Here is a 23,466-nt window from a genome sequence, read left to right as displayed (position 1 = left end):
TTTGCATTTGCCCATGGCTCCTGGTTCCCTAAAATTAATCTCAATAGTGGCCTCTTATTAATTATATATCATATCTTTTATGATTTGAAGTGGAGGTGAAAGCCTTTCCCTAAAAATTTTTATTCCTTTGTGTTCCTTTTTTTTTGCACAGCTGTTGGGGATTTTTTGTTTGGTGCTTTACATTTTTACAAAATATTTATGTATTTCTGTATTTTCCTTGAGCAAAGCAAAACAAAGGCAGAAATTAAACAAAATTCAAGAGGCTGAATTGCCTTTCTTTGGCAATGATCTGTGGGTTCCTGACTCTCTTCATCTGAATCATTTCCCAAGAGAAACATTAAAGAGCTTCCCAGTAACGTTGGACTTCGTTGCTGGTTAAAAGTTGAGATGAGCAAAGCCTATGGGCTCCACCCCAGGATGTTGCCAGATGATTGTGAGAAATGACCTTATGCTGCATTAATCATTGAAGGAGGAGGATGCTGCAAAGCCTGCCCAGATGGCTGTCTGGGACAGAGAGGGAAAAGCAGGATGACGAGGACATGGGAATGAAGTGCTGACGCAAAAAAAAAAAACCAAAAAAAACCCAAACATTTTGCTGAAGCCATAGACTTGGAAGCATATTCTGCATCTGACAGCCTCTGAAGTTTGCAAAAAAGGCAGATTTTGGTGCTAAAGCTGCCTGAACCCGGCAGCTCATGTTACACAGCTCAGCACATCCTTCAGAGAGAGAAAGAAATGAGACAGGCACAGAAGGGGAGGAGCATACAGCAAACACCAGGGACACGGTGAGGCACCTGCAGATTTTGTGACCCCACAGAACCCAATTCTTCATGGTCCTGGGACAGAACCAGAGCTTTCAACCTGTGAATTTCAAGTGAAGTCTGAGGAAGCAGCACAAAGAAGACCCCAGACAGAGAGTGATTTGGTCTTCCCACATTGATTTTAATGCATTAAGCAGTTCAGAAAGAAGGAGCTATTTCTACAAGAAAAAAACAACTCTAGTAGACAAAAGTTCAACTCTTGCTCTACAGAAAGGGGAAACAAGAACAGAACTGCTAATAACAATAATCACCATGATACTGAAAGGTTTGAGATCCTCTTTTTGTTCATAAATATATTCTCTTTCTTCCCAATTTGATATGGAAACTGTACTATTTAATAGGTTCATAAATAATCAACTACAGCCAAGACACGCATCTTACAATACTTTTCAGAAAAAAAGGTTACAGCCACCACTTATTTTGGTGATCATTAAAAATAACTATAATTTGCATTTCTACCAGCTGGAGTCAGTAGTCTAAAACCAAAAAAGATTTAATTAAGAAACAAGCTCACAACGCTAAACTAGTGTTTCTGGTCCTTTAGAAATAACTTTAACTGTAAAAAAAATACTCAGATAAACCCTGAGAAAGAAGACAAGGAATCAAATTGGTCAGGAAAACAAAGACAAATAAAGCAACTGAGGTTGAGATTAGCTATGAGTAACTTCCTAAACTCAACTCAGGAGCCTTTTGAAGCTGTTTGCAGACAAAGTCTGCAATCCACTCCATAATGAGAACAATGCAAAGGCTACCAAATTAAGAAATTCCTTTTCCACCAAGATGAAAATCTGCTTTCCCCACCACCTGCCCCTTCCCTGCAGCATCACTGCCACACTGCACTATCTATTCTGGTGACATTTTAATCTTCTTTCTCATATTCGAGGAAGGAAACTTTCCACGTAAGAAGGGGGAAAAGCTACAATTCTGTGTAATATAGGATTTGCTGTGTTCCCACTGCACTCTTCTCCCACACTTTCCCACACAGGCATTAAATCAGGCTCAAATGGCAGCTGACTGTCGCAATCCACAGTCTGCTCTGCCAAACTCTGCCTTGTACTCTGACAATCCAGGATCTCAGATCCTTTTGACAGTGAGATGGGAAAGGGTGAGGCTGGTGAGCTCTGTGCCCTACCACATGCATTAAGGATGACTTTACTGTTCATTTATAGCACATGAGGTCACTTAGCCTGGGCTGTGGTGTTTCCCATCCTGCTGGAAAATATTCACCACCATCTGATTTGATTTCAGCAAGCAGAATTTTGTTTCATTCAATACATGTCTCAGAAAGCCCATGTGAAAGCCACTCTGAGAGTTAAGTTCTTCAGAGTAGGAGCTGTGCCTTCTCCAACCTGTAAGCTGCAGCTGAACCAAAAAGTGTGATTTCATAGAGACCAAAGTCATGGCTGCTCTAAAGAAGGGTCACATCCATTTTGATTCTACATCACTATATTCTTTCTGGGTGCTCTTTCATCATCTACTTATGCCAAGAAGAATACAAATTACCAGCAGGATGATTCTTCAAGAGCAAAAACCTAACAACCCCCTGAATAATTTCAGACTGCTCTGACGTAGATGCAAAACACTGATGCCAAAGGGAGGAAGCATCCTGTGCTCAGGAGGCCAACTCTGTCTCTCAGGTCTCTCCCACTCCTCCTCCTCCTCAGCAACACAAAGGGCACAGGGATGATTAAGGTTAGCAATGACTTCTGTTGTTGATTTTAAGCAAACTTGAAAACACTTTCATTCTACTTGCACACAAACAGGCATTAGAGGTATGTCACCTAGGCAACAAAACTATTCCCTGGAATTGGCCTGAAGTATGCAGAGTGAGTGTTTCCTTCCTATCACACTGAATTTACAGAAAAGCACTGGTTCCTCTGAGAATTACAGTACATAAATCTGAAGGTGTCAGCACAGAGGTCACAGTCTGCTGGAGAAAAGCTCTTTGTTACATGAGTTAAAGATGGATTTCATATCGTCTGTGCAATCCCTAATGACCTTGCAAGAAAATCCACCTTTTCAACTGCTCCTCTGGTGCCTGATTTACTTTTGGACAGACAAAATTACTTTCATTTTTTTTACCACTGGGGGCTGCACAGCTTTTGGAATTCTGCTGCAAGTAAATATATCCCTCATGTTGCTGCATCCGAGGAGGAGACCAGATCCTTCCCATCGATTCTGTTCCAGGATAATCACTTCCAGCCTTCTAACTCACCAGTGAAACCAAGATGATCTGTATGTGCAGTATGGGTTTATCAGGGGCTTTTTTAACCATATCCCAACCAGGCTTTCTTACCTTCCCAAAGACAAGGTCTTCCATCCCATCACCAGGCAAGGGGAAGAGGTCAGACTCACTCCCAGACTCTCTTTTAAGACCTCCCTGTGACGAGGCACAGACACCACTCAGCCCATCCTCCAAGAAGTTCTCACATTCTGCAGGAACAAAGCACAAAGAGTCACAACCTGAGGTTTTCTGTAGCATCCCCACATCAGACTTGCCTTCTCTCAGTGAATTCCAGGATTTAAAAGCAACAGTACACATAGCTTTACAAACGAAGCTTTATAAATTTGTTCACCTCCCAAAACCGTGCCTGGGAATTCTCAAATAATTTATTCCAGAGTTTAAAACTCCTTTTTAGGTGCATCATTGAAGTACATGGTGCAAACTGAAAATCTGCATGAAACAGCTGTAAACACTTGTAGCTTGAGGTGCTGATAAATATACTACATATTTCCTATTGATTGCAACAACTGCAACATCAGGTTCATATTCAAAAAATGCAAAAATACAACTTGTCAATATCTGCTTTCTTTCTCAAAGAATCGATTCTCTCTAAATGCCAAGGTGCTTTTATGCATATTTGGACAATTATTTAATTCCTTCTTCCATACTTCTTACTGAAAAAGCACTAGTGTGAATTCCACAGCAAGCTTTACTTTTTTAAAATTCAAAAATCAAGTGATTTTTAAAAAATTCTCAGCTTTCATAACTCCTGACATTGAAATATAAGCATGTTGCACCTCTTTTTTTCCCTCAAATGCTTCCAGCTGTTTGCACTGGGTTAATCAGGAGTACAGAATTAGACTGCAGCCCCTGCAAAAGCCCTCTCTTTCCAAAACCTTTTAACAGACAAGTTCTTGCCTTAGAAATGACTGTACAAAACTTTATTTGTTCACTCTTCAGGAATAAGTATTAATGATAATTTTGGCAATAATTGAACATGCATTTTTCCCAGTTTGAAATGTTTTCTAATTATTAGTAGGATTTTTTTTTTTGGGTTGTTTTGTTTTTTTGTTTAAGATGCTGTTTTCCAACCTCCTCTAACAGATCCAAAATGTGCTCAGCTGTCTGGAGAGGAGCAAGGGCAATAAAATATTGGTTCACTCTTAAATGACACCTCACTAGCTCCATCCCTGGTGACATCAAACTCAAATATCAGTGCAAGGACAACAGGTTTGGGTAGCTTAAGGTCATCTCTTTGCCTTCCCCATCCTTAATCTGTGCCTGACAGCAGTTATGGAACATCCCAGCCATATTCCAACTAATGGAATGACTTCACTTCTGGAGAAAATAACTTTACTCTGATAGTGGTGGGGCTGTCCCCATGTAGGGCAGGGGGAGTTGCAGCCACTCGGAAACCCCATTACCCCACAGAGGAATTTCCACGCTGTGGAGAATTGGAAAAGCACTTCTTGGATGCTGCAGCTGCTCCTGTTCCCCTTTCGGTAAACCTGGAAAATCTGAACTGCTTTTCCATCACCGAGGGGGAGAAGGGAGGGGAGAGAAGAAGGAGGGGAGTGAAGGGAAAGAAGAGACGGAGCGGCTGTGAGGACGCAGGCCAGGGTGCTGCTCATCCAGCTGGCAGCCAGCACAGCATGTCCACAGCCCAGACTGAAAAACAAAGGGGCTCCAGCCACGTTCCACTGGAAAATCAGTGGGGACAGCCCAGAGGTGCTGAGGGATGGATAGCTCACCCTGAGGATAAAGCACGAGAGGCAGCAAAGGCTCCTCTGCAGGAGCCTCCCAGGGACAGAGGAGATGAAGTGGTTGGGAAGGAGAATGAGGAGCTGGGTGATGGTGACCCCTCCACACACCTCAGCTCACTTGTGCTGAGAAACTCATTCCCAAACCCTCTCTTCCCTCCACTCTCCTTTATTTTTGGTTGGAGGTGTGCATCTTTTCTCCATTTTCTCCCTCCCCTTTTCCCAGTTTGCTGGGTTGTTTTGAACTGCACAGACACTGCACAAAGCCAGGCTCTGTCTCTCACACCCCTGGCAACACTTCTGTGCATAATATAAAGAGAAAAAAATAAAAAAATTACACAGAAAAAAGCCCTAGGAAGAACATTTCCAAGCAGCTCTCTTCTGTACATTTTCCAAACTCTTGTGTCCTCCAAGCCAGGGCTGAGCCCTCCAATTCCATGCTGATAACTCTGTATCTGCTACACTCCTCTGGGCATTTAATTTCAAAAGTGTTACCTTATAAAATCTGAGGTCGCTCTCCTTGCAAGCCATTCCAGCAGATGAAAAAGGCCTAATTCTTTATCAAGTAGTGTATTTTTAAGTTAGCCATATTGAAAGCTCATGGTTTTATTGCTGTTAGGTGTTAGCAGATTTTTCTTGCCCTCTCTACACTGCCCAGCATCACAGAGCAGCCAGAGGATGCATCTGCAATAATAAGATTATTTCTAAAAAGGTTCAGAACCTCCATAGCCTGAGATCTTTCTGCTGCTTCAGTCCATCTGGACAGCATATTTAATTTAAAAACCTGTCTCTTTATGCTTGTGTTACAGACAAGTATCACTGTAATTACTAATATAAATTTGTACACACAGCTACCTAATTATGTAATTAATATCATATTTCTATAGTGTAATATTGGATGAGATAATTAACAGGTGTGCAACTGATAGTGATCCATAGGAATACATTATTATAGATTTGGCAAGTCAAATGAATACATGTAATTTTGCAGAGAAATGGTTTGCAGTAACTCTTGCCTGAAGTATAAAAATATTGTACCAAGAGGCAAAGGATTCCCAGATACAATTAGTAAAGAGACATAGCAATATCACAGGTTATCCTGTAAAAACACTCTTGAAATAGCTATTCACTATTCATGACTCTTCTAAACAGTGCAATTTTTTTTTTTTTTAATATAAAAAGCACTTATTATACTTCGATGCAAGCTAGAACTTCTATTTAGGATAAGCCCCTCAGGTTGCCAACCTACACTATCCCTTCTTAGCCTACACTCTGACAGACTGAGTTTAAATATCACTTTTACAGTCATTCATTGTCTTTCAAGTCTCTCAGATAAATCAAAGGAGGTTTGGGTGAGATGACTACTCATAAGGACAGCAGGGCAAGAAGCCTCCTATGAGCACCCTAAGCAAAATCCCCATTCAGGGCCCTGATAAATTACTCTATTTGTTTCAAACATGCATAATCCAATGAAAGGAAATGGTTTATTTTCTCATCTTGGACACCAACCCTTCTTTGAAGCTTGCCCAGGCTAGATTTTGTGTCCCAGTGGAAGAGCCAGAAAGCACCAGCCAGCACGCAGGGCTGGGAGCTTGGCACGGCTGCTGGGCAGGGTGTGGGAATGATGGCTCTGAGCAGCCTCCATGCTTCCTGAAGCCTGGAACCACAGCAACTTTCAGAGGGGGGGAAAAAAGTAAAAATCTCAAACCACTGATTTGGGTCAAAATATGGATTTAGGAGTTTGAATTTCTGATTTTTTTTTCCTTTTATCGTATTGTCCTTTTAGCTGACAACCATGTCCGTATGTCCCACCACACCTTTTGGTTTATTTAAAAAAAAGGGGGGGAAAAAAATCAAAATAATGAAGCACTCATAACACAGAGTTATTTGAGATGGTGACACATCACACAGCTCCCTGCAAGTCAAGTGCTGCAGCCATGTGCTAACAATGACTCACAGCACAGTCATTACACAGTTTCTTTAATTTATGTGTTTTCCCCATCCGGGCCAGGATGTCAAAAAAATAAGGAGGAAAGGAAGGATAGAAAAGGTGAGGAGAAGAGCTGCTGGTCTGGAGCTGCCCTGAGTGCATGGCTCACCTGGAGACTCCCGAGTTCTCTTTCGCTCCAGCAGGGAGGGGTCGGGACATGGCTCCAGGGGACACCAACTCTCACGGTTTATCTGCAAAACACAGCACAGCACATCAAAGAAAGGCCACTCTCACCCTGGTAGTATCTTCTGCAATGTCCCTTTGCATCAACCACCACATACAGAGTTATGGCTTAATTTTTTCCCAATCATAAAAATGTCAAAAGTAACGTACGATTTTTTTTTCTTGCATCACTAAACAAACCATTAGAATATGCCAAAAACCTTTATTTCTCCATGGAAAGTTTGATTTCAAGGTGGCTCCCGCTCAAGGAAGGAGTTCAGAGGGAGGATGAGTCAGTGCTTAAGCTACTAGTTGAGGACTGAATAACCTTGGCTTCAAGTCCCTCCTCCATCTGTAGCGGGACTGCAGGCAAAATACACTTCTGCTTTATGCCTCAGTTCACTACATACAGAATAGACATTCCTTACCACCCATATTGCTGTACAGATAATTACCTCAGAGACAGCAAAGTGCTCTGAAATGAGGACTTGGGAAGTGCCCAGGTCATGGGGAGAACCAGAAGCACTTTGAGCTTGCATTAACTGAACTGATGATGATAGAAACGCCCATTTGAACGCTGAGATACATCACATGGTTCATTTCAACATCAGCCCTTATCACCTCACCCTGTCCTTCACCTTCTCCATGACTCCTAGTCTTTCAGCAAGGATGACTGATGTCTTCTCAGCCTCCTCCTCCCTCTGCCTGTGCTTTCATCTTCCTCACTCGGGCTGTGCTGTCCAACATTTGGACCCTGAAGTCTGCTGGACTATCCACAACCCTTGGCTCATCCACCAGTCACTTCCCATCACTTTTGTCTGCAGCTGGCAGCCTCTGTAAGCCCCTTTACTCCTTCTGCCATTTCTTTGAGCCAAATGCCTTTACCTACTCCCAAATGCATGCAAATCTCACCTGTCTCACACCACAAACCCCAGAGGTTATTTCCCCTCCTGACCTGCCTCAACACACAGGATCTCACGTGTTAGGTTGTAGCTAAAAGAAAGCTTCTGAAATGGATGACTTTGTCTTATTTTACATGTTAAGTATTTCTCCTAGCCTCTCCCTGGTTCTCCTTTTATCTCCTAAAATAATTTCCTCTCCTCTCTTTCTAATAGCAAATTTTTACTATTACCTTTTCCCCCTGCCCCATGTTCAAATCTCCTCCATGATCCTGCTCTATTTTTGCAGTCCCTTGCTGAATTCTCATCCCCTCAATGTCCTCCTTTCTCCTGTGTCAAGAAACGCACTGGGTTTGCCTTCTTATTATTTATTTTCCTAAATAATCAAAGCCAAGCCTCTCTTACCCTTGACCTGACGTGCTGCTTTGACTAATGACCCAAGTCCTTGTTTCCTCTCTCACTGAGGTCATGGAATGAGTTACTGCAGCCCTTGGCTGGCTCCTCCCCTGCCCGAGGGGCTCCTGCCAGCACCTCTGCTCACCTCCTGCTCTCCACTCCCCCAGACCTGGCAGCTACTTGCTACAGCACATTTTTCTTCCTCAGGTTTTGTCCTCTTCCATGCTTGTGTGATGACAAAATGGGGTTGGGAGGGCCTTTGACAGGTCAGCTAGTCCCTGTCTGCTGCGCCAAGTCAGGCTCAATTATCGTCTGAGAGGTCTTAATCCAATGTGCCCTTGGATCCTCCAGTGGAGAGGATGCCATGACCTTCCCCAGTCAGCAGCTCTTGCTGACAGACACAGGGAAGGAACAGATTAGTTCTGAGAGGTGAAAAATGAGCAGGAGTCTCCCAGGAGAGGTGAAGGAGATGTTGAGCTCTACCAGAGTCAGGTCTCAGGGTGGCCTCAGTGCATGTCCCACCTGGATGTCCATCCCACCTCCATGGAATTTTGGAGGCTCTACTCTTTAGGAATGATGTACACTTTGCAGCACTTCTCCCTGACTCTGCTCATACATGTAAATTACACAGATATTCACCCAAGACCCCATCACACCTCTCCACATGCAAGTATCTAAGATCCCAGTGATCCCTGCACCTCTGCTCAACACACACCTGTATATCCATTTTCTCCCTTTTACATGCAGTACATCTATATTAAATAAGAGGCAGCAAGGGAAAGAGAAGCAGTAGTCAGTCTGAGAAAGTTTTTTGTAAGCAAAACTTCAAAACAATTATTTTTTTGTTTTCCAAAGTGACATAAGGATTTTGCATTTTAACTGTTGCATGGTCACATTCTGATTCTTTCAACAGAAGACATTCCCTGTTCTCATCAAGGCTGTGTGATGTCTAATATTAGCCTCTAAACTTAACTAGAGAATTTATTTTTTTTAGTATTAAAAGAGCTGCAAAGTCAATAAATACCACTTTATGACTGTAAAGTCAATAAATACCATGCTATTATTCTTTTCTCTCCAGACAAAGAAGAATAAATTTGCACCACACTTTCCTATATTTTATTAAAGGCAAATCTAGAGGTTGAGGCAGAACACACATAGAAGGACAAATGCAAATGTGTTCAAGTCCACACAAATGAAGGAATTACCCATTTCAGACACAAAATCAAATTCTGCCTCCTTCTGACTGACTTGCACCTAACTCCTTCCTCATCATATTGAGTCTAACCCTTTTTACTTTTAAACAAATCTCCATCAAATTTAAAGGAACTACTCCTGATTTATACTGATGTCCACTACTGGAAATCAATAATTAAACATCCCATTCAATAATTAGCAGTCAGAAAGCAAAACATGAAGAAGTTCAAGCTGTCTGTTGAATAAGCCATATTAGGCTGAATTAACATTATATATTTTCCTTTAATAGAACCAATTGAGTCATTCACTGAAAATGCATTATAGACGTTGGCATTTTTTCAAAAAAGATTTGAGCGTTTTTCCCATTTCCCAGCCAGCTCTCTCCTCAGTCCTGTGGCTTTGCCAAGTATTGAAAACGTCTGCTTTTCTCTATTAAAAAAGTAATGAGAGAGTAACACTGAGGTTTAAGGTGCTGCTTCAGATATACCTGATTATGTACAAAATAAAACATTAGAAACTAAATATTTATCTCAGTAGCCCTAATTCAGGAAAAATAATAATCACCATCAAAACAAAAACAAAGGAAACCACTACTATATACAAGTATTCCCTGGGCCAAAACGAGCCCAGACAGGATTTGAGGGAGGTTTACTGCATGCTCTTGGGAAACTGGGTGGTCCATAGATACTCAAAACACAAACCCCACTGTCCACAGCCCAACACCAAATAGTGGGACCCCTCCTCAACACCTGAATTCTGCTGCTGTTTACTCAGGACTAGTGACTATGGGCATAGACAATAAGAGCTACAGAGGAAATTGCCTTTATAAAAGCACCTGAACATCAGGGGTTGGGGAATGCACCAGTATGGAGAAATTTGAAATGAGCTTGTCTCGGGTTTTTACAGACACGTGTGCATTACATGTGAGAAAATTCCACCCTTTCCCCCCAGTTTCTTGTTTTGCTGAGAGAAGCCCAACAACAGGACCACAGGCTGGTGGCCACAGAAGATGATAAAAGCCCCACACTTTCTTTCTTGCCCACACTGATTATAGCTCATTGATTCCAGGCATCCCAAGTCTCTGTGGCAGGAGCAGAGGATGCAGTGCTGTTCCAGCAGCAAAGGGAATATGAAACAGCCTCTGGGAACTGAGTTTCAATCCACAGCTTTTGAAGAAATGCCAGGAGAGAACCAGCTATTTTTCCATACAGAAGCCTGAATGTGTTTATCTGTAGCTCAGACACAGAATGAATCATGGAAGCACAACCCCAGGCACCGAAGACAATCCCGGAGGATTTTCTGTTTGCCTGTGAAACAGCAGCAGGCTAAATGTTCAAAGAGGCCTTTAGGACAGCAGCTGGAGCTGGGAGCAGCAGATGGTTCCATTGCTCTTTCTGGGCACACACAGGTATTTCCTGAGTCTCAGGGACATCATGCTGCAGACGCTGAACTTGAAACTTGATGTGACTTCATGCATAAGAAAAGGATGGCACTGGACAAGCTGTGAGACACCCAGGGATGAGGTGTGCTCTGTCCTGCAGGAACACTGAGTGACCCCAGACTCCATTCCCAGGCTCTTCCTTCCTCTCCCCTTGGTCTTGGACAAGGAGTTATCTAATCCACTCCAGTGTGATGCCTGCCCATAAAACCAGGATCAGGATATTCCTGTCAAAGACACTGCAGCAACACCCATGGCAGAGCCATGTGCTGGAGGCTCACTAGGAACAGGCATTTCGGGGACCAGGGACTACCTGGCTCCTTTCTACCTCTCCTACAATTCCAGCAGGAAATGTCCTTTTTCTCTCCCTCTGGTTTTATTTGAACTCTTCTTGCCTTCCATTTCACAATAAAGAGAACACGCTGACCTCTCGGGAAATCTTTCCCTATTGCAAAAGTTTGCACTTGTCAGCCTCACTGGTCATGATATAAATCAGCATCTCCAGAGCACAAGCAACCAGATGACTTTAACTTTCATTTCCTAGCACATCCCTAGAGATTCATCTTCCCTCCATACCACTTTAACTTTGTCCTAAATTTGCAAGTTTCCATTCTTCTCCTTTTATTTTCCCCAGCTTCCAGACCATGATCTACCTTGCAGCTAAAACCAGATACCAGTGCACATAGGAAAATATTCAGGAAAGTAATTGTAGCTTGCTTAGTGTATCATTAAGTACTTGTGCACCACACTGAATAATATCCATTTTAAATATTCATTGTAGAATAAAAGTAAGAGATAAAAGCAATATTCTAAATTCAATTAAAGCTAATTTCTTTCATAAGCAGAAATTATACAATGATTTTTTTTAAAGTTCTATGCATATTGTAATTATTTTCTACGAACTCCCTGTTCCTGAAAATTTCTTATAGGATTAAAGAAATTTGTACACAAAACTGAAATTCAGTGTTTATGCTGATCAACTTTTAACTGTTTTACAATTCCATCTACAATGAAATTATCCACTTGCCTGCAATTCCTGCACTAGAAAGTAAAGCAACAGTTGATTTACCCCCTTCACAAAAATCACCTTTCAAAATCCTGCAAAACAATTTGAAAAGAAGCATGAAGGATGGGGCATCTGGGGAAGGAATTTCCACTGTTTTCTTTTGACATCTGTTGCTGCAGAAAGACTCCATACACACAAAACTCTCATCAAGAGCAACAATCACTGCTTTGGCAATCATCTTGCCAGACAATATTACGAGCAGACATATCAATTTGCTTGCTAATTCCAGATTTATTTTCATTTAATTTTTTTTTTGTAATCTACCTGTGTATTTTCTTAGCTTTGGGGGAAGATATTAACAGGTGGATGCAGAACACAAAGACATTCTCCAGTGTATGCCAAAAGGGACAACACTTGCATTTCTGCAATGATTTCTATGGAGATTTTTCTTCTAGCACTGTGAACTTGCTACACTGAGACTTTTACCTTTATATAACTAATGACACAATATCAGGACAATATTTTTGCCAGAAGGTCCAAACTGACCTCACAGCAACAAGCCAGCAGTACTGCAATAGAAAACTGCATTAAAGGATTTCACCAAAAAAGGCTCTTACAAGCACAGGCCATGTTACATGACTGAATAAATTAGCTCTTTATGGTGCAAGAGCAACACTGAATTCCTAGAGTGCATTTATCCTCCTGGCAAAGTCCCAACTGGGGAAAGGAACATGTGCCCCAAGTACATTTTCCAGCCCTTAGCACTGGGATGTCCTCCACCAGCAAAACTAAAAGTCAACAAACTTTAATTAAGCTTTAAAAATAACAGCATTGGCTTTGCATAAAAACCATCTCAACTAATATGGGAGCAAAATTCCCACAGAAATGTATGTGCCTCATGTGAAAACACAATAAATTCATTTAAGTTGCCCTTCCAGTCCTAATTCTACATGAGACACAAACAGAAAAACTCAAAAACTCTCTCAGTCATTCTATGACAATTCTCTCCTTCCTTCTTTCAATAACCAGAACAGCATGGACAGATGAGGATTAAAGCTCAGAGTCATTTTAGGCCCACAAAGTTCCATGGACACAGCATACCAGTCACCTGGGGATGTGCTTCCCCCAGAACAACCCCAAAGAAGGGATTAACTTGCTTCTGTGTCAATAAAGAAGAAAAAGCTGCAATGTACAATGGAAGGAAGCCTAGTTTCAGTTAATTTGGGGACTCCTCCACATACTACTTTTAGTTTAGGAGGCTGCAAATGGCACTTTGCCTTAGGTGGGCAGGGTTCATTCCCGAGGATCTTCTTCTGGTGCTGGGGTAGAGCTACCAGAGCAGCCAGGGAGCAGAACAACTAATTTAATGTGCTGTCCCTTTAATTTCAAAATGCCTTGATTAATTATTAATGCTGTTTTTAATTTCATGAATAATGTTCTAATCTTTAACTGGAAGCTGGATGGGATCAATTTACCTGGAAAGCAGAAAAATCAAACCTTGCTGCCCCAGTTGTGAAAAAAATTTACTCCTGGTGCCTACCCTTAACAGCTTAAGTATTCACACACAGAGGTGAAATGCAGATGGAGGCAAAACCTTAGAAAACATTCCCAGCTGTGATTGCTCAGTCTCCCTCTCCCAAAGCAAGCCCAGTTCTTACTCTGTAACTCTGCAAAGCACTGCCTCTGTTCATCCCCACTTGAAGGGCTGTCTGACTTCACATGTATTTGCAAGGTGCCAGCCAGTGTGGTTTTCGTATCCTGTCCCTAAATAGTTGTATTTGTGGTGGGAGGCACAACATAAAAATGAGACAGGGCTGCCAAGGCACACATGGGCACACTGAGACTTCCCATTTTGGGCTTGCAGTAACATAGCACAGCCTGCTTTACCCTGCACGTAGCTGCTTGGAGCTCAGCAAAGTGTTCAGACAAGCAGACATCCCACACACCCCACAACTTCTCCCTCATCTGCTACAATGCAATCCCAGCAGGAATGATGACAGCAGATTTTTGTGTCATTTCTGCATCATCCAGGCTTCCCTGCGCAGTGGCAAACCACTAAGTTCAGGATCCAAGTTCATCCAGTTTGCATTGCTCCAGCAGCCAGTGAAGGACATGGAATCATGGAATCATAGGATGGTTTGGGTTGGAAGGGACCTTGAAGATGATCCAGTTCTAACACCTCTCCCATGGACAGGGACAACTTCCATGAGATCAGGGTGCTCAAATCACCATCCAGCCTGGCCTTGAACACCTTCAGGGATGGAGCATTCCACAGCTTCTCTGGACAAGCTGTGCCAGGGCCTCACCTCCATCACAGAAAGGAATTTCTCCTAGGATGAAGCCCTACCTCTGACAGAGGCTGGGATGCTGCTGCTAACCTGCTGCCTCTCGCTTTTTCAAATGGGGGAAGGAGGAAGAAACTATGCTAAAGCCAAAAATAATTGTGTGCATCAACCCTCAAAATTGCTGAGGTTCATTTTTTTCATAACTTTGCAAGCCACTGTTTCAGGCACAATCTAAACATGGAAAATTTGAGCCTCAAGACGGTGGCCCTTCAGAAGACACGTGCATTGCAAAATAATGCGTAGGAACCAAAATTCTTTTGTGACTGTGTCTAAGAATGGATGCAATCAACGCAAATATCATCTCATCTATAAACATTTAGCACCCAAAATGGCATAAGATCTTCTTTGTTCACCACTTGTTCCCATTGTCCTTTTTCAGAGCTGATTTTCCTCCCTATGCCATGATTGAGTCACCATCCCTGGAGGTATTTAGAAGATGTGTAGACGTGGCACTGAGGGACATGGTTTTTAGAGGTGGGCTTGACAGTCCTGGGTTAGTGGCTGGTCTTGGTGATCTTAAGGGTCTTCTGAACATAAACAATTCTCTTCTAAACCTAAACAATTCCATGATTACTGAGTTCCCCATCTTAAAATGAAGCAAAGAACATATTCATCTACCACTCAAAGAAATGACAGCTGGTCTGAGTCAACCTGCAGCCAAAGTGAAAGCTGTTTGGTGCTTTGCAGGTATTGCATTAAAATTTCATCAGCTCAGGCACTCCTGATGGAGCCGATTTGGGTTTGCTTTTGCTCTAAAGACATGTACTTGCTTTTCAATACTTAAGAAACCCTGTCCTCTTAACTCCCCAAAATACAATGACCTAGATAAGGTACAGTTTTATTTCAGTATTTTAATGAAAACCAAACCCAACAGAAACCCCACCCCCAGCTCCCTCATTAAGAGCCTGATCCAACTCCCATTAACGTCAAGAGATGATCTGCCACTGACGCACTCGAGCGCTGGCTTGGATCCCTAGATCATCAAAATTTAATTTCATCTACCAGTTATGTTATAGAAACCAGAGAAAACATGAAGAATGACTGAAAATCGAGCTGAAGCTGATTGTAGCTGCAGCTCTCACCAGCACCCTCCTGTTTTAAACATCTGCAGCCTGTACAGCCCATGTTGGGAGCAGCAATGCGTGCACACAAGCACACATATATGGACACTGAGTCATTTGCAGGAACAGACAGTATAACCCACAGTTCTGAAACTCAATTAGGAAAATACTAGTTGGAACTAACAAGAGCCACATTTTGTTATAAAAGCTAAGCTTTGCTGAACAAAAACTTATTTAAGGAACTGATGGCATCAGAAACACTGAAGTTGGATAGTTCTTTTGGATTGTATTTCAACCCACGCATTCAGATACTCTTTATAAAGAAAAAGATTTTGCTTTTTATTGGCAACCAAGATTGTCAGGGGTAGCAGGTCTCCCCCCAAGAATTATTATTTCACAGAACTACAGTGTGCATAATACAACAACATTTTTAATGACTCTTATGGTGTCTAGAGACTGAATACCATGGGATTCAATCCTCAACAAGCATCAGTAACCTGAGAGTTCAAAAATACTCCAAAAAATTGAACTGGTAGAGAAAACAACTTACAGCTATTTGTGCCACCAAAACCCAATAAATTAAAGGAAAAAAGTTTCATTCATAAACAAAGCCAGTTAACAAGAGCTAGGTCTATTTTAGTGCAGATAAAGTAGAACAAGAATTAACTGAAAATTAATTAGTTATATATTCTTGTCTTGGAAACAAGAGCATGAACCAAAAATCATAAAAAAGGAAGCCATATGATCATGCAAAATCCCACTGCTTCAGCTAAGAAGAGAAAATAGAAAAAGGGAGAGGGAAAGGAAATGCTGTTCCAGGAGTTAAGATCTCTGAGTTGGGCTGTGTTTTGCAGTCCCTCTAGCTTCTCTCCTATTTCCATCCACTCTGCCAAGAAAACTGCTGAAGCTCCACAAAGCTGTTACAGAGACAGGACATTCCCAGACTGCCATTGTGCCATTTGGTGGAGCACTTGCTAATTTTAGATTAGAGGAGGAACACACTGGGACAATTAGCCAAGAACCACTCCTGATTCTTGCTCCAACCCATCCTCAGACTAAACTCACACCCAAACAACAAGACTGACAGCAGCCCTTCTAACACAAACAAAAAACAGAGGCAAAGGAGGATCAACCATGCCTTTTTTTGGCAGAATGCATCCTTCGGGGAGAATGTGCCTTTCAACCGCAAAAGCAAGCACTGGAAATGGAAACCCTTTGCCTCTCACACAGAAAACCCACCTGGAATTTCAAACCAGGGACTGTTTAAGGGCAGAGGGCAGAGAAGATGGCCAGGAGGCTCTCCCAAAGAGTGCATGCCACAAGAGATTGTCTAGTTGCAGAGATAATATTTGCTGTGAAATGGTTCGATAACACTCAAAACCATCTCCATGCTGAAGGGCAAGAGCTCTTCCACCTGTCCCTCCCCTCTGCACCATCCCACTGAGGAAACAACAAAGAACAGAGCAATCCCCCAGAGGTAAGGAAAGGAACCCACAAATAAATGTATACAAACATCATACCTTTAACAACACAACATCTACAGTCCTGTCCACCTTGGAAATGTCGCAGAGGCTGTATCGCCTCTTGTGGCGCTCGTACATTTTGTCCAAAGAGCTGAGAGCAGAGGAGCAGAGCCCACCATGAACCCTGGGCTGACCACGGCCCCAGAGCTCTCACATCCGTGCTCAGAGGAGTCCCCGTGTCTCAGCACAGCCTGCCCGAGCTTCTGAACAGGAAAAAGAAAATCCCAGCGCTGCGCCCGGCTGATAAAAGTCTTCTTGGAACAGATTTGCTTATACAGGCAATGCAGGAACTTATAGCAAACAAAAGATATTTGAAGACAGCTTTATACATATAGGATTATTCTTTTTTTGTGACTGCTAAGAATGGTATCAGTCTTCCTGTTATAGTAATAATAATAAAAATTAAAAAAAAAATGTTTTCCAGACAACTTTGATATCCAAAAAGCACCAGAATGAAAATCCTGCCCGAAAAGAGAACAAAAGCCAGATGTGTGCAGCAGGAACACTGACGCTCCGAGCGGAAAGACAGAAGGTAGGCTCAGCCACCACGGGTCTAATTCAGGAAAAAAACAAAAACAAAAAAAAAAACCAATCACCGTATCCAACGCAAAAACTGTCACCAAAGTGTTTTGTTTTTCACACCCTCATGCACTGAAAGAAACAACAAAAAAAAATACTTTCCTCCTTCCGAGTCAGTTCACTCTTCACCAGGCAGGAGGGCTCGAGTTTGCCTTAAGTTTAAATTTCTAATGACAGCACTGGGCAAAAGGAAAGAAAATAATGAAATAAAGCCACTCCCTCCTGATTTGGGCTGGGACGTCACTGCTTGCCTATTTAGTCCTGCACCAGTGTTCTCCCAGCTTTCAAATTTACTTTGCAGTTGTGGGAGCATGATTCAGAGAGAGGAAAAAAAAAAAAAAGAGGAGGGAGAGGGGGTGGAAGAAAAAGCAGCAGCTTTTCTTTGCCAACCTCTTCCACCTCTGGCTGCAGGCACTTGGTGTGTTTGCTCAGTCCAAAAGGAGACTGAGAGCAAAGGGACATGTTTTTTGAGAGGTAAAAAGACTCTTCCTACTCCCCCAGGCCAGGTGAATGAAAGACAGTTTCAAGGTTAATGCTTTCCTAAACCAGGAATGGAAACTTATGATTTAATCAGTGCACATGGAACAAAAACCAAAAAAGAAAATAAAAAGGGGAAATCAGTCATTTACTTTATTCTTGGTTTTTTCTGCAACACAGAGCAAAGATCTCAGCAACTTGTTGTCCAGAAAATACAATCTTCCCTCTTCTATTTTAGCCTGAAAGGCAGAGCTTTTTTCCTTGGGGGAAAAAAAAACCCCAACCCTAAAGTTTTTCATCTTTCTTATGCCGGGGCCAGCCCGAGTCTCTGTGCTCTCAATAGCTCATTCACATCAGCTGGGCCCTGCATGCTCACTGCCACATGGTTTCCTGTTTTCAAACTGCCCCCTTGCAGCCCCCTCCGCTTTCCACCCCACCCTGACCTCTCCAGGGATGAAATCTTTCCATACTTCCCTGGCTTTAGACATTCTCTCATTCACCGATTCAAAAGGGAATGGGGGCGGTTCAAAATGAAAGGAAAAAAAAAAAAAAAGAGAGAAAAGAAAAGGGGAAGCGGGGTTTTCGGTGGCTGGGAGTTTGTGGCGACCAGAACTTGCTGCTTCGCTAGATAGAAAAGCTGAAAATGCAGCAAATTTTAATTCCATGTTGCAAAGCAGGAAAGGCAGAATTGGAAACAGCACTTCTCAAGCCAAGGTTTAATTGCCGATCTCCAAAAGCCACCCTCGGCAGTGCCGGGACAACTAGCCCACCTCCTGCTGCTGGGATTTGCTCCACTCCCAGAGCTTAGTTAGGGGGTCGTAGGTCTTTTCATTCAGTCCTGTAGGGTGGTCTCGGTACCCTGGTTGTGTAAGGAGATTTGTAGCCACCAGCTCAAACTCTGGCAAAGGTGAATCAAGCGCTGCAGCCTACTGGAACGGATAAAATGCGAGTGCTCGACATTTGAACGCAAGATGAGTCTTCCAGAAGAGATCTAAACGCATCTGCTGCAAGCAAGCACTCCAGCTTTTCTCCTCCCAGTGCTACCCAGTCTTCTGATTGTCCAAACACACTGCACCACAGCCTGTGAGTAACACAGGAACTGACTCCTCTCAGAGCCTGCTCACAAAACACCGAAAAATGGGAGTTTACAGAACCACCATGCACTATTGTGAGCTCCTGGGTGTGACACCCCTAATTTTACAGTTGTATTACACAAAAGCACAGCTACCCTCCAGATTTAGCAGGTTCAGAAAGCAAGCCAAGGGCATTTTTTCCTGAGAGCTTGGTGACAGAGTGGCCAGCCCCAACACCAAGTATGGCTTGGACATCACACCTGAGCATGTCCTCAGGTGCTGGAGGAGGCTGGGACTCACAGCAGATGAGCTGCTCCCGGTGAGGGACACAGGGACACTCTTACCTACTCAGTGCCAGGTGTTTCCCCACACTTTCCTTACGCTCCAGTCTCTCCCTCACATCCCAAAGCTTCATCTCCACCACACCACCAGCTGAACTGAGGAGGATTCCTCTACAAGGCTGTCTTACAGCTACAATCCCTGGCTCAAGGTCTCAGCCAATGACTCTGTTCTCTCCAACAACGAGCAGAGCTTCTGCTTTCAGTATGAGGACACACACAATGTGGTCGTACTTTGGGGACTTTCTGGAGCCACCAGTTTTCTCCACAAGTAATGAATCCCAGCAATCATGTGCCCATTGAGATGAGGAATCAGAAATGGCTGTGACAGCATTCCAGCCCTTCAAACACTACCGTAAAAGGCAGGGATTTCCTCAAATCTAAATTTACAAGACAGGAACCCATAAACAAAGCATGTGAATGTAGTTCAGGTGTAGGAACTTGCAACAGTTACAGTGCCTTAATGATGCTCTAAAGTTTCATTATGGAGCACCTTTTTTTTTTTTTTCAACTGATATAGCAGATAAATTTGTTTTCAAATCAATTTAATTGCAACTGCTGGTACACCCAGCCAAGATTTGTTCAAACAACAACTGCACAGCTCTGCTCAGACACTCCATTTAAAGCACTTCACCTTTGATCCCCAGAGTTCCTCTGGCAACCAGAAAGAGATGTCCAGCTGCAGGGCTCTAGCAGTGCCCACCATGCAGAGGAGATTGCCAAGGGAGCATCACTAACTGTGACAGTGCATCTTCCACAGAGATGCAGCACGGGTTCAAACAGTCTTTTGTGGCTCAGCAGGGAACAGGAAGCTCAGGTGGAAGGTGCAGGAAGGTGGAGAGAGCCAGCCGGGGAAGTTACCAGAGCAGTGCCAGGCTGGGTGACTCTGGGCACAGGATGTGTCACAGGATTGGTGCATATGCCAGGACTTGGTGCATGTCCATGCCCTGCTTGGGAACCAAGATGATGACCTGCCTTCCTCCATAATTATGTGTGCTGATCTAGTAAAGGTTGACCATTGAACTCCTTGACTCCCCTACACCTTCAGCCATAGAGGGAAAGAACCAACACAAATAAACCAAGAAAAAATAACCCCTTCTCTCCCTTGTCTTTTTCTTTTTAAAGCCTCCAAATCCCTAATTTGTTCCAAGAGTTTTTTTCTGTGGTTATGTTCCTGACTCACAGCCAAGATCAGGAGGCCAGGGATGACTACAGACACCCAAAGTCCATCTCATCTTCATTTCCAGACTCTACTGTTGAAGGCGGGGAAAAACATAATATAAACAAATAGAAGATAATGTGCCAGACACACTCTCTCTTGGGAGACCATCCCTCTCTTCCCACATTAGGTGGGGCTTTTGCTGCATTGTTCCAGGCTAGAAATCTTGCCTTGCACACAGCCTGCCATCCACACAGGCACGTCAGGCAGACGCAGAACACAACTCAGCCCGGACAGAGCAGAACAAAGCTTTCCAGTCTCTTTTGTCCAGCTATTTAAGGCAGTCCTTGAATGCCATACAAGTTGTTTAGACAGCATATAGTATTTATGCTCTGAAACACAATGAAACAGACAATCAGAAGATAAAGATTAAATTAAAGAAACCCTACTGTAATGAGTAAATAATTCTCTTTTTTTTGGCGAGTTGCTCAAAATGGAGCAGACATGAACAGCAGCCCCGGCCACCGGCTGCTGATGCGACAGTTCTGGGCTCCTTATTGAAAACATCTGGAAGCTCTGAGCCCCTTTGTGCAGACAGGAGTTTGAAACTATCCAATCATTTCATATCCAAACCCAAGTCCAGAGCTGTGGATTTCAAGGGAAGGAAAAGAGGGGGAAGGAAAAAAAGAAAAAAAAAAAAAGGGCATTGATCACACCATATGATCTGTAACTCATCCAGATAAAACTCCTCCTCCTCCTCCACCCGCTAACAGACCTCTTAATGACAAGGAAATCATGGTTATCCTGAAACAGACTGAACTATTGTTATCTGTTTCAAATTACTTTTGCCATATCGTTATGAAACACTGCAATGATGCAATCTGCAGAAATACTCAGGCGTATTAACTTTTTAACCGTGGCTCTGATAGGAACTAATGGAGCAGCAGATGAAAAGAAAAAATTCTCCCTGTTTTTAAAGCGAGGCATAACCCACTTCTGGGCACTAAAATGAGGTGATAATAAATTCATCAGACAGTAAGAGAGAAGAATTACAATTTCAATTGCTCTTTTCTTAAAAGAAAGCAGCTTTTTGGAAAGGGTTTTTAAAATTTTACATTTCTGGCACTTGCAAGGATAGACAAAACAAACCTCTTTCTTCCTAAAACTAAATAAGGCAAAGGAAATCTGTACTCTAATGCTGCAAAGCCTGTAAGAGGAGCACATCCAATCTGGAAGGGAGAGCACATCCATCATGTCTGGGAGGAAGGTCAGCATCCACGTGAGAGCAGACCTCAATATTCATTAGTTAAATTTAATCCTTGGGACAAATCATCCACAACACCAACACAAGTTGTATTCCCCAGCCTGGGCATCCTTGACTCTCCCAAAACTTCCCTATTTAAGTCATATTTTCACGCAAAGGTCTGGAGAGAGGCATTTCTTCACAGAGCAACACTTTGGGCCAACACGACTGAGCTGAATTCAAGATCCAAACAACGCACTGTCCAGCTGCAGCCTGTGTTAGAGCTCACAGACAGAACTGTCTAACAAACAGCCAAAGAGCCATGGGGGAATGAGGAGGGCTTGGAAAGCTGTCAGACACACGGATACATGAAATGTGTGCTTTGAGAAAACACAAAAACACCTTGAGAGACCTTCAGCCACTTCCTGACCTTCCCTTTTCTAATACTTCTCAGAGACTCAGTGTACATTTTCCAGGAATTTCTATTGTCCAAATAACCTTCAGAAAAATGCCGAAGCTTTGGTCGGCCACAGTGCATGCCTGAACATCCTTCCAGAGGAAGTCAACTGCCCATCTCACTGCTCCCAAATGGCTGCAGGAGAAACACAACCCACACAAGAGATTAGCAACCCCTCAGCTGACTTTACATCACTTTGCAAGATCTACTTCTTCCTTTACCAAAAATAACCGCAGTTGGGATGTCTGGCTGGCTGAAGTGCTGTGGGATCTTGGACCATGCCACAGATATTTATTTAGCATGTTATGGGAGTTGAGAGAAATACTTCTGCTGTCAAGCGCTGGACATGTTGCTTTGCTCTGTGAATTCCAACATCCTGAAAATAGGGAAGGGAAAACATGAGTGGGTAAATTGGGAACAGTCCCAAAACAGGCTGTCAAGGAGCACCTGAGGTATGAGCTGCAGCAACAAATCAGCTGCAGGTCCCCTGTGTCCTCCTGTCAGCTGCTCCCACACTCAGACACATCCTTCCCACCAGGGCATGGGGTCTAAGGACCTACAGATTGGGTCAAACACCAAAAAAATGGGGAGTTTTGTAAAGAATAACACAATTTGCAACCAAGATGTGGATGGGAGATAGTGCTTTGACTTCTCAGCTGGCCCAGCCCAGACTGAAGCTGTTGCTGAAGAAATTATGTTCATTTCTCTGATCTCATCCAACACTAAAGTTGGTCACAATAGCTTTGCTTATGTATTCCTTTATGTTTTTAAGTTGATGGCAATAAACATGTAAATTTCACATGCACACAATTAGTGATAATCTTTGCTAATTACTGTGATTCCACTCTAAAGGCAGGATTACAACTTCTGGTATCTGGAAGGATAATTATATAAATAAAAGTATTTAAAATAGTGAATTGCATTTGTAGGAGTTTTCAAACCAACATTATACAAGTCACTTGAAAGTGGTTTGCACAGACCATCCCCCAAATACTGGAAGGCCTGCTCAAGCCCAGTCAAGCAATGTCTAGTAACTTGTCCCAGAGAGGAGTTAAGGAAGAGATCATTGCATTTGTCTCAAATGCAAGAAAAAGGAGATGTTTCATTACCTATGAAGTTCACAAATACAAAAATCAAAGGAGATTTTCATTTTTATATCATCCATAATAAAAAAAGCCCATTCTGACATGATTGGGATATAGGTTATGAAAAAGTATTGATTTACACAACTAAAATCATATGTTCTGTTTCCCCGTAACAACATATTCCAGAAAGACTATATGAGGTTAAAAATTAGTTTGTGTGAAGGAAAATAAAGCAC

At 42.7% G+C, this 23,466-nt stretch overlaps 1 protein-coding gene across 11 annotated transcripts in view; it reads right to left on the bottom strand.

Annotated features, from left to right (window-relative positions):
* The window catches only part of AKAP13 (A-kinase anchoring protein 13), a 201,322-nt gene that overhangs the window by 49,186 nt on the left and 128,670 nt on the right, over positions 1-23,466 (bottom strand). For all 11 annotated transcript variants that reach the window (XM_085070408.1, XM_085070415.1, XM_085070412.1 and 8 more), the window contains 2 exons: positions 6,905-6,986; positions 3,118-3,254 (listed from right to left, as the gene is read on the bottom strand). In XM_085070408.1, the coding sequence (XP_084926534.1) occupies positions 3,118-3,254; positions 6,905-6,986 (219 nt within the window). The remainder of the gene's footprint in view (positions 1-3,117; positions 3,255-6,904; positions 6,987-23,466) is intronic.

This window comes from Lichenostomus cassidix, chromosome 10 (genome assembly GCF_008360975.1).
Source record: "Lichenostomus cassidix isolate B80296 chromosome 10, HeHo_3.0, whole genome shotgun sequence".
NCBI classification, from domain to species: domain Eukaryota; kingdom Metazoa; phylum Chordata; class Aves; order Passeriformes; family Meliphagidae; genus Lichenostomus; species Lichenostomus cassidix.
Note: the sequence above shows the minus strand (reverse complement) of the source record. Positions and strands in the feature narration are given on the sequence as shown.